This window comes from Lampetra planeri, chromosome 41, assembly GCF_965212315.1.
Source record: "Lampetra planeri chromosome 41, kcLamPlan1.2.h2, whole genome shotgun sequence".
NCBI classification, from domain to species: Eukaryota; Metazoa; Chordata; class Hyperoartia; order Petromyzontiformes; family Petromyzontidae; genus Lampetra; species Lampetra planeri.
The window spans coordinates 2,511,769-2,522,679 of record NC_136147.1 but is presented as its reverse complement, the minus strand read 5'-3'; the positions used below and the strand labels follow the sequence as shown (position 1 = coordinate 2,522,679).

The window sequence follows — 10,911 nt, the reverse complement described above, 5'->3', positions numbered from 1 at the left end:
CCATGACTTGAGACTGACCCCTGACCCGCAGGCTCGAGCAAGTGCAAGCAGCCCCCCTGCGCTTCGTGCCTCTCACCGTGCGCGGCAGTCCCTGTGGCCGGCTGGTTGGGCTTTCCACCCCATGCGGTGATCCGCAGCAGGTTATTTGTGCAAGAAAATCGACTGCAAACGTCTCGCCAACAGGTCGGACTTTGTTTACAGCGGGGAGGGGGTGAGGGATCGGCAAACCAAAAATCACAAGAAGAGCCATTCTCTCTGTCTATCTCTTTTTTTGGTAATTGATTGAATTCGGTGAAACGCGCAAATATTTCAAGAGCCGCGATGAAGTCGCTCCAAGAGCCGCACGCGGCTCCCGGAGTCTGCAGGTTGCCGACCCCCAGGACTCTGAAGAGACACAATGCTGCTGACTTGCCGCCAGACGCGGTTGGCAAGAGGACTCCCGTGTCAGCCGTGGCAGCACGAGGTGTGACGTGGTGACGAGGTGTCACGTGATGAGGAGGTGTCACGTGATGACGAGGTGTGACGTGTTGAGGTGTGACGTGATGACGAGGTGTGACGTGATGACGTGATGACGAGGTGTGCCGTGATGACGAGGTGTGACGTGATGACTTAATAACGTGATGACGAGGTGTGACGTGCCGAGGTGTGACGTGATGACGAGGTGTGACGTGATGACTTAATAACGTGATGACGAGGTGTGACGTGATGACGAGGTGTGACGTGATGACTTAATAACGTGATGACGAGGTGTGACGTGATGACGAGGTGTGACGTGATGACTTAATAACGTGATGACGAGGTGTGACGTGATGACGAGGTGTGACGTGATGACTTAATAACGTGATGACGAGGTGTGACGTGATGACGAGGTGTGACGTGATGACTTAATAACGTGATGACGAGGTGTGACGTGATGACGAGGTATGACGTGATGACGAGGTGTCACGTGATGACGAGGTGTACGAAGGCCAGAGTTGACACGGGGGGGGGGGGGTCCTGGCCCCGCCCCCCGAGTGGACTTTGTCCTCCGAGCTCCACGCGCCGGGTTCACCAGGGGAGGGGTCGCGAGCTCCCACGTGTCGACCCCCGCCAGCCTCACTCCATGTTACCGCGGCGAGTCCAGGCGGGCGAAGGGGAGGGGAGGGGAGGGGTGGGAGCTCCAGGTGATCGGGGATCGCGTCTCGTCACACAACGCCACTCCACGTTGCTGGGTGCCAGAACCCGTTGGACGTCCAAAATTAACAAAAAAAAGGACCAGGCGGGGTTGGGAACATTGCGCAACCGCTCATCCCACTCCACGTTAGCGCGACGGGGACAGGGGACGCCGATATACGCCCGGAGAGTTTTGCTCGGGACTCTCAACCCTCCACTCCGCGTTACTTCGGCGAGAGGAAGACTCGAACGACCCAGCCGACAGCATGAGACCCACGCTGCCGTTTCTGCTGACGCTGCTGCTGCTACTCCTGGCGGTGGCGATGGCGATGGGGGGGCATGGTGCATGGAATGAGAGCGAGCCGGATCCGGGTGGGGTGCATCGGGGGGGTGCGGAAGTGGGGGGCGTGGAAGTGGGGGGCACGCAAGAGGGGGTCAAGGAAGAGGGGGTCACGGAAGAGGGGGGCACGGAAGAGGGGGGCAAGGAAGAGGGGGGCAAAGAAGAGGGGGGCACGCAAGAGGGGGGCACGCAAGAGGGAGGCTGGGTGTTGGAGCGAGTGGAGGCGCTGGGGGGCTTCCTGGACACTGCGGTCGAGTACCTGGGCGGGAATGAGGGGATCTGCCGCTACACGTGCGGGAACGGTAACGGGGGGTGGAGGTCAATGCCCGAAACGTCGTCTATAACGGGTTTTTTTCTTCTCCTTTTAAGGTCGCGGTGTGATTGACTGCGTTGCGTTGTTTTGTGTGTGTGTGGATTTCTATTCGGGTTGTTAAACGACAACCCGTACACCTCTAATAATCGCTTTTAGATTCGATGAGCGGTTCTGAAAGGCATGAACCGGTAACCGTTTCCAGTGCACTGCCCTGGCAAATTGCTTTAGTTTATTGCTACTACGCAGAAGGTTGGCACAATGGGGGGGGGGCACAGGTGGTGTGCATCAGACAGTCATCTCGGTCACTCAAACCCATGGCACCAGCAGGGTCTGTCCCATGACCTCATGCCAAGCGGGCCCTTCGACACTTCACGTGGCCTCAAAGTGCACCTAGCCTGGCACAGGCTACCTCCGTCACCGCCACTTAGTGGTGAACGGAGGTTGTTTATATCTGTATATGTGTAGGTGGGCAGCCGTAGTGTAGCGGTTAACGCGCTGCGCTACGAACCTGGCGACCCGAGTTCGATTCCCGCTCACGGCCAACACCAGTGACGATTATCTGAACTGGTCCTGGGCATCCCCTAAATCGACTCAGCCTCAAACGAGTACTTGGTGCGGTGTGTAAACATCGCCACTGGGGAGACAAAGGCGGCCGGGCGTGGTTCTGGCCACCCACCCCCTCGTGTGCCGAGCCGGCCTTAATAGGTGCTCGCTAACAGCACTTGCCCCCAACAGGTCTACGAGTCTGACGGGGAGTCGCTGCGTGCTCTTGTTTCAGGATCTAAACCCGAGCCTCGGCCCGGCTTCGTGTCTGCTCCGAACGGATGTGGATCTCCTGTCTTCGGATTATACGTGCGCATCACACACACAGCAGCAGCAGCAGCATCATACCCAGCGCATCACAGCGGCATACACGGCGCGTCATGCACACAGAAGCAGAGTTATACACAATCCGCGACCACCACCCATCCTTGCAGTGCCTCACGGCTCTCCGAACCTCCGAGCGAAGGCTGCGGTAAGCCTCCTCATTCTCTGACATGGGATGCTGTAGACGATGAGAGTGGGCCTGACGCTTTTTCTCAGCCAGCATGAAAACCTCCTCTATCAGCCAGGGTCTCTGGGGAGATCTGGACCGTGTACCCAAAGCAGCCATTGCAGCTGCATGAGCCACAGTACTAATCCTCGCCCATTTCCCCATGACATCAGGAGGAGTGGGGGATGATGCGAACCCCAGCCGCAAGCGATGATTAAATTCTCGCTTGCAACTTTCATCAGCTAGCTGAGACCATGCCACAATGGGTTTGAATGGGGTCCTGGGTGTACACCCACCACCGGAGTGGAAGAATAGCTGGCGTATCTTACAGATGACAAGTCAATGGTCAGTGGGCAGATCAGCTCCACGGTAGGTCCTGGTGTCAAGGACATGGGCCGGCATCCGCTGTTCCATCACTATGTAGTCAAGCAGATGTTCTTGCTAGGACCCGGCATGCATCCGTGTTATTGAGCTGATCTGGCCCATGTCTTCCAATCACTCCAGACCAGGTGCCAGCATCATGACCAACTCGGGCATTAAATCGTGTTTTCGTGGTTACCAGCCCCTCGCACCCATCCAGAGCCTCCATTTGGCCGCTGTGGTAGTTACAAACGCCACGAGGGGAATGGCCAATCTAAGTTGGCCCTCCCCCCACGGCACTGCCCACCACAGCGTTGCCGTCCGGCACCAACAAGGAGGTAGGAGGTTGTTTTTGCCGCATCATGCACAGCGCATCACGCACACACCAACAACAGCCGCTTGTTCATCACCAAGTGGTAGTGACATCTCTACGATGCCTGTGTCAGGCTTGGTGTACTTTGGCGCCGCGTGAAGTGTCGAAGGGTCGCTGACAGGTCACGGGACAGACCCAGGTCCTATGCGATGCCTACCTGAGATGACCGGCAGATGCACCAGCTGTGCTTTGTAAACGTCGCTCCTCTGCCCTCCGTTGTTGCTGGAGGGCGGCTGCCTCCAACTGCCCTTTAGCGTCATTCACGAGTCTCCTCAGCAGAGGGCGATCTTGAACTGATGGTACCAGTTATCGGCAAGTCCACTCAGCTCCAGTACCTCCTGTACTGTAACCACGTCAGCCCACCTCTTATCTCGCCCGTTTAGCCCCCTCTATCCGGCAAACAGAAGCTGCTTGGGCTTGCGGTCGCTGGATTGCAGGCTACGTGACCCAGCCAACGTTGACTCGCCTGCCGATGTCTAGATCTCTCCAGGATTTGCGAGATCCTCACAGAGTAATAATAATAGTTAAATTTGTAACGCGCGCAAATTTGCGGACGTAATGGCCGCAACTCAGAGGCGCGGAGAGCCAAGCTCAGAGTCGCTCGAAAGCACGTGGTTGTAGAGGCGACTTTTTAAGTGTCTCTTGAAGGAGGCGATTTAGGTGATGCTGCGAATGTGCAGAGGGGTGACGACGTTCCAGACTGTTGGGGCTGCCACCGAGAAGCAGCGCATAGACGTGACCATCCTGGATCTTGGTATCAAGAGGAGGTCGTGAGTCGCGTTGCGCAGGCATCTGTCAAAAAGTGTTTAATACCGGTTCAGATCTTCCTTTAAAAAGGGATCCGCGTTTCACGTGCATAGGTGAGGTGAGGAGGGCAGAACAGTGGCTGTGAATACAACCGCGTAACGCAGCTGATGAAAAGATTCGGAGGCCAGGTATGGGAACGCCCCCATTCTCTCCACAACTGCCCCATCACTCGCGAACGAGTCGAGTGTTTCATGATAAATAAATAAAAACACCCCAGGTAAGGGGATTTTTGATGAGACAAATAGGAAGCCCCACCTATTATTGGCACGCTCCAGGTTCGACAAGTTCAAACTAGAACGATAACAAAGACACACACACAAACAAAGATCCCTTCCGATAACCTTAACAGACTGTTGGGGACAAGTGCTGTTAGCGAGCAGCTATGAAGGCCGTCACGGCACGCGAGGGGGTGGGTGGCCTACACCACGCCCGGCCGCCTTTGTCTCCCTAATGACGATGTTTACACACCGCACCAGGTACTCATTTGAGGCCGAGTCGACCTAGGGAAGGCCCAGGACGGTTCAGATAATCATCACTGGTGTTGGCCGTCAGCGGGAATCGAACTCGGGTAGCTGGGTTCGTAGCGCAGCGTGCTGACCGCTACACTACCGCACATCTACACACGTGCACCCACACACACACCTGTGCACCCACACAGACACACCTTTGCACCCACACACACGGACACACCTGTGCACCCACACACACCTGTGCACCCACACACACACCTGTGCACCCACACAGACACACCTTTGCACCCACACACACGGACACACCTGTGCACCCACACACACACCTGTGCACCCACACACGCGCTACCCGCTCACAGCACCTTGCCCCAACAGTCCATTGAAGGCGACAACGGGGGGGGGGGATCTTCGTCTGTCCGTTTTTTAAATACATTTTCTGCGTGTTGCCGGGCAGGGTGAGGTGAGCGCGCTGGGCGGGGTGACTCGTTGCTGTAACCGCCACGACCTGTGCTACGCGAGGTGCGGAGTCGCGCGCGTGGACTGCGACTCGCGATTCCGCCGCTGCATGGGCCGCGTGTGCCACCGCCTCGACTGGGTGTTCAACCTCTTCACGCTCTCGCAAGGTGGTGGTGGTGGTGGTGGGAACCCGGCCACCGAAGCCCCCCCCCCCCAGACCCGACTTGACGTACAACCCACGACTCGGATTCACCCCTTGTAGCCTCGACGGACTGTTAGCGACCAAGATCCTCCGTGTAGCCTGTAACAGACTGTTGGGGCAAGTGCTGTTAGCGAGCACCTGTGAAGGCCGGAACGGCACACGAGGGGGTGGGCGGACAGCACCACGCCCGCCCGCCTTTGTCTTCCCAGTGGCGATGTTTACACATCGCACCAGGTACTCATTTGAGGCCGAGTCGACTTAGGGTAGGCCCAGGACCGGTTCAGATAATCGTCACTGATTTTGGCCGTGAGTGGGAATCCATCTCGGGTCGCTAGGTTCGTAGCGCAGCGCGCTAACCACTACACTACCGCTCCCCCCACACACACGCACGGACACACACACACGCACGGACCCACGCACGCACACACGCACACACTTGTGCACCCACTCACCCACACGCACCTGTGCAGGGGAGCGTGGTCAACACCACGCCCGGCCGCCTTTGCCTCCTCCAATGCTGATATTACTGGTAGGAACATCCTGGTTACACCAGCCCACAGGGGATTATTGTGTCCGTCCGTCGTGAAGGGAGGGGCTGGGTGGAGAGGGGCTGGGTGGGGAGGGTGGGGCTGGGTGGGGGGTGGGAGGGGTGGGGCTGGGTGGGGAGGGGCTGGGCATCCCGTGGTGCCCTTATAAAACTCAACGTTTAACCTACTCACGCCGGCTTGTGCCCGCCCTCACAGTCGGGCATATTTGCGGAATACACCACGCCGCCGTTGACCCTGGCCATTGACCGAGCAACCCAACGTTCCTACCAGCTCCCTCCGCAGGAATGTGTCACGCACCTGATTTAGATATTCGCCACTGTTTTTGATCGCGAGTGGGAATCGAACTCGGGTGAGCTGCTGCTGGGTTCGCAGCGCGAGTCTATGGGTCTCTGTGCGAGTCTATGGGTCTCTGTGCGAGTCTATGGGTCTCTGTGCGAGTTTATGGGTCTCTGTGCGAGTTTATGGGTCTCTGTGCAAGTCTATGGGTCTCTGTGCGAGTCTATGGGTCTCTGTGCGAGTCTATGGGTCTCTGTGCGAGTTTATGGGTCTCTGTGCGAGTTTATGGGTCTCTGTGCGAGTTTATGGGTCTATGTGCGTGTCTATGGGTCTCTGTGCGAGTTTATGGGTCTCTGTGCGAGTTTATAGGTCTCTGTGCATGTATATGGGTCTCTGTGCGAGTTTATGGGTCTATGTGCGTGTCTATGGGTCTCTGTGCGAGTTTATGGGTCTCTGTGCGAGTTTATGGGTCTCTGTGCAAGTCTATGGGTCTCTGTGCGAGTCTATGGGTCTCTGTGCGAGTCTATGGGTCTCTGTGCGAATTTATGGGTCTCTGTGCGAGTTTATGGGTCTCTGTGCAAGTCTATGGGTCTCTGTGCAAGTCTATGGGTCTCTGTGCGAGTCTATGGGTCTCTGTGCGTGTCTATGGGTCTCTGTGCGAATTTATGGGTCTCTGTGCGAGTTTATGGGTCTCTGTGCGAGTTTATGGGTCTCTGTGCAAGTCTATGGGTCTCTGTGCGAGTCTATGGGTCTCTGTGCGAGTCTATGGGTCTCTGTGCGAGTCTATGGGTCTCTGTGCGAGTCTATGGGTCTCTGTGCGAGTCTATGGGTCTCTGTGCGAGTCTATGTGTCTCTGTGTGAGTCTATGGGTCTCTGTGCGAGTCTACGTGTCTCTATGCGAGTCTATGGGTCTCTGTGCGAGTCTATGGGTCTCTATGCGAGTCTATGGGTCTCTGTGCAAATCTATGGGTCTCTGTGCGAGTCTATGGGTCTCTGTGTGAGTCTATGGGTCTCTGTGCGAGTCTATGGGTCTCTGTGTGAGTCTATGGGTCTCTGTGTGAGTCTATGGGTCTCTGTGCAAATCTATGGGTCTCTGTGCGAGTCTATGGGTCTCTATGCAAGTCTATGGGTCTCTGTGCGAGTCTATGGGTCTCTGTGCGTGTCTATGGGTCTCTGTGCGAGTCTATGGGTCTCTGTGCGAGTCTATGGGTCTCTATGCGAGTCTATGGGTCTCTGTGCGAGTCTATGGGTCTCTGTGCGTGTCTATGGGTCTCTGTGCGAGTCTATGGGTCCCTGTGCGAGTCTATGGGTCTCTGTGCGAGTCTATGGGTCTCTGTGTGAGTCTATGGGTCTCTGTGCGAGTCTATGGGTTTCTGTGCGAGTCTATGGGTCTCTGTGCGAGTCTATGGGTCTCTGTGCGAGTCTATGGGTCTCTTGATGCGAGCCTCATGGAGGTGAGCTCGGAATCTGCGGCGGTGGCAGCGTGGCTCCTCTTTCTCTTCTCTCTCCGTGCGGTGCGCAGGGAAGTGCGGCTCCATCATGGACGCCATCCACGAGGGCATGGACAACCTGGGCTGCCGACCTTTCCTGCTAAGCCAGAGGGAGGCGTGCGTCTGTGTGCCAAGCCACGGGCCCCTGGCCTGAGCCTGACCCTACTAGCCCGACCTACTAAATGAACCCCACGGGCCTGATCCTACTAGCCCGACCTACCAGATTAACCCCATTACCCTGACCCTACTAGACCAACCTACCAGAATAACCCCATTACCCTGACCCTACTAGCCCGACCTACCAGATTAACCCCATTACCCTGACCCTACTAGACCAACCTACCAGAATAACCCCATTACCCTGACCCTACTAGCCCGACCTACCAGATTAACCCCATTACTCTGACCCTACTAGACCAACCTACCAGAATAACCCCACTAGGTTGACCCTACTATCCCGACCTACTAGATTAACCCCACTCGCCTGACCCTACTAGCCCGACCTACCAGATTAATCCCACTAGGCTGACCCTACTAACCAGACCTACCAGATTAACCCCACTCGCCTGACACTATTAGCGCGACCCAATAGACTGACCCCACTAGCGCAAGCCCCTAGCCCGACCCTACCAGCCCGACCAGCGCTCCAAAACCGGCGTGCCAACACAACAAAGTCCGAGCAGATGTGTCGCGGTGATTTTCGAATGACGGGAAAGCAAGGAACATCACTTCGCAAACGAGAACAAACGAACTCTCCGTGCCGTTCAGTGGCCGATCCCCCTCCCCCCCTCTCTCTCCATTGGTCGCGCATGCGCAGTCCAGCAGCCCCCACCGCCGGCCCTCTCAACGCCGTCGTTGACGCGTGCACAGTTAGGGGCAAGCCGGCGTGCGAGCGAGCGACAGTCGGCGTGGGCCCCGTGAACCACCCAGCGTGCACTGCATTGCATTGCGAGGGCGGTTCACGAGTTCACTTGCAGTCGGAATCGCCTAACAGCTCTCGGCGACGGCGCCTGAGCCAGAGGTCGCAACCGGGTACCCGATGCCCGTACCCTACCCGATACCCATACCCTACCCGATACCCGGCTACCCGTACCCGGCCGGGCACGAGTACGGGTAGGCCGTGAGTCACTGGTGAGTAGCTGTTTGTCACTCATTTCGGGTAGGGTACGGGTAGGGAACGGGTACCCGTGCCGGGTACGGGTAGCAGGTACCCATTTGCGACCCTGGTGCGGCCGGGTACGGGTACGGGTAAGGAATCAAAACCCGTTTGCGACCTCTGGCCTGAGCCCGAACCGGGGCTCGTTCATCTCAACTCGGGGCCCACAGAGTGAACGCCCAAGGCCACCTCGGCGAAGGAGCTAGCGAGCCGCAAGAGTGCGTGCGTGTGCCTTGGAGTGGTCTTCTTGTTCTACTTGGCTGCTGATGTAGACGCAGAAGGCTGCTGTCGGTGTAGGCCAAGCTTTAAAAGATGCGTATATTATTAGCAGAACAGTTACATGATAATTTCTCACATTAACATCATGCTAATCTCTCACATTAACATAGCCACTTCTGTAACCTCTAATTTCTCACATTAACATCACTAGCCCCGGTCACTTCTTTGTAACCCTTGAGCTACACCCATTTCAAACCTTTAAAACAGTCTGCATCAGCAGCAGACCATGCTTTCCCACCTGATGATGGACGCTTGTGCTGCGCCCGAAACGTCGTGATTTATTTTATTTTCTACTTACGTGAACCAAAGAGTGGATTGCTGCAGTCACGAAAGCTTCTGTTCTTCGTCAGTGCTGGTTGTCTGAGTGAGCCGCTGCTGGTTGAAAATTAAAATCGACTCAGAGATTGTCCTGAATAACTGTGTCCTTACACTCGCATCCCAATACCACGTTGACTTTTAACAACAACAACAACAACTAAACTATGTTTTATTTTATTTTTACCAGGTAAGGCTCACTGAGCTATGTAGCTCTTTGTCAATAGCCACCTGCCCACAAATGATAGGTCAACGAAGTGGCCTATTACGTGCACATTTATAGCAGCCAAATCCTCTAAAAGCACGTTGATTCTAAACGTGGAGGGAAACCCCGGAGGACCCACACGACCACGAGGAAAACATGAACACTTCAAATGTACAGGCGTCAGGATCGGGAATCCACGGACCTCCTGCACACCAGGCGAGGTAGTTAACATCTTCCCACCGTGACGCCCTAAAACGTTTTGGTTTAGCCATGTTTGTTGTAGTACAGAGTTAGCCTGATAACTTTAATCTACATTGTGTTATGGTTGTTATTGTTTGACTTGCATCCCACTGGCATTTTTGCACACAGCGTTGGTGTATGTTGCTTTTTCTGGAAGACTTTGCTGTTTCTTCCTGGATTTTTCTGTTTGCACGTAGTCATTTTAAGATGTTTCTTGTTCATGTTTTTGTTTTGTTGCGGTTGCACCCGAGTCAAGAGCCGCATGGCTCACAGGGTTATACCTAATTAATGAAACTGAAACTGAACTAAACCCCAATCGGCCAGTACCAGACAGCGCTATCCAAGTTGCAAAGAGATGACTAAACACGTTTCTTGAATTGAGCGACGTTGTAAGAACTTTGGGGGAAAAGCAGAGACGATCGTGAGACACAAAGACAAAGATCACCCGTGTAGCCTTACATAGGCTGCTGAGAAAAGTGCTGTTGGCGAGCACCTGTGAAGGCATACGAGGTGATGGTGTGGACAACACCCCGCCCGGCCGCCTTTGTCTCCCAAGTGATGACGATGATTACACTCTGCCGAGCCGACCTAGGGGAGCCCCGCGACCAGTTCAGTCACGTGTCTCTGCAATCAGTCACGCGATTCTGATGACTCCCCACCCACCAGAGAGTCGTTCACAAATCGCCCCGAGGAAGGGAGAACACGAACGAGAAACAACAACAACCACCAACCACCACCACCAACCACCACCACCAACCACCACCACCACCCACCACGAACCACCACCACCACGTGGCCAGTGGACGACCATAAAAAAACACGAAAAACAAGAAACCCTTTCGTGCTGAGAGTCGCGCGGAGCTGAAGTCCCAGACACGTTGGGGGGGGGGGCTGAT

At 55.6% G+C, this 10,911-nt stretch overlaps 1 protein-coding gene across 1 annotated transcript; it reads left to right on the top strand.

Annotated features, from left to right (window-relative positions):
* The first annotated feature begins 1,418 nt into the window (after window positions 1-1,418).
* On the top strand, window positions 1,419-9,662 carry LOC144732009 (group XIIA secretory phospholipase A2-like). The gene is made up of 4 exons (XM_078613190.1): window positions 1,419-1,794; window positions 2,584-2,657; window positions 5,303-5,471; window positions 7,853-9,662. The coding sequence occupies exons 1-4, from the start codon at window positions 1,419-1,421 to the stop codon at window positions 7,972-7,974; spliced, it is 741 nt and encodes a 246-aa protein (XP_078469316.1). The 3' UTR covers window positions 7,975-9,662.
* The last annotated feature ends 1,249 nt before the right edge of the window (window positions 9,663-10,911 follow it).

Excerpts from the sequence above, each read along its gene's own strand:
- LOC144732009 (XM_078613190.1), top strand. The coding sequence starts at position 1,419 with ATGAGACCCACGCTGCCGTTTCTGCTGACGCTGCTGCTGCTACTCCTG. Across the intron at positions 2,658-5,302 it reads CTCCTGTCTTCGGATTATAC|GGTGAGGTGAGCGCGCTGGG; the intron begins GTGCGCATCACA and ends GTTGCCGGGCAG. Across the intron at positions 5,472-7,852 it reads CCTCTTCACGCTCTCGCAAG|GGAAGTGCGGCTCCATCATG; the intron begins GTGGTGGTGGTG and ends TGCGGTGCGCAG.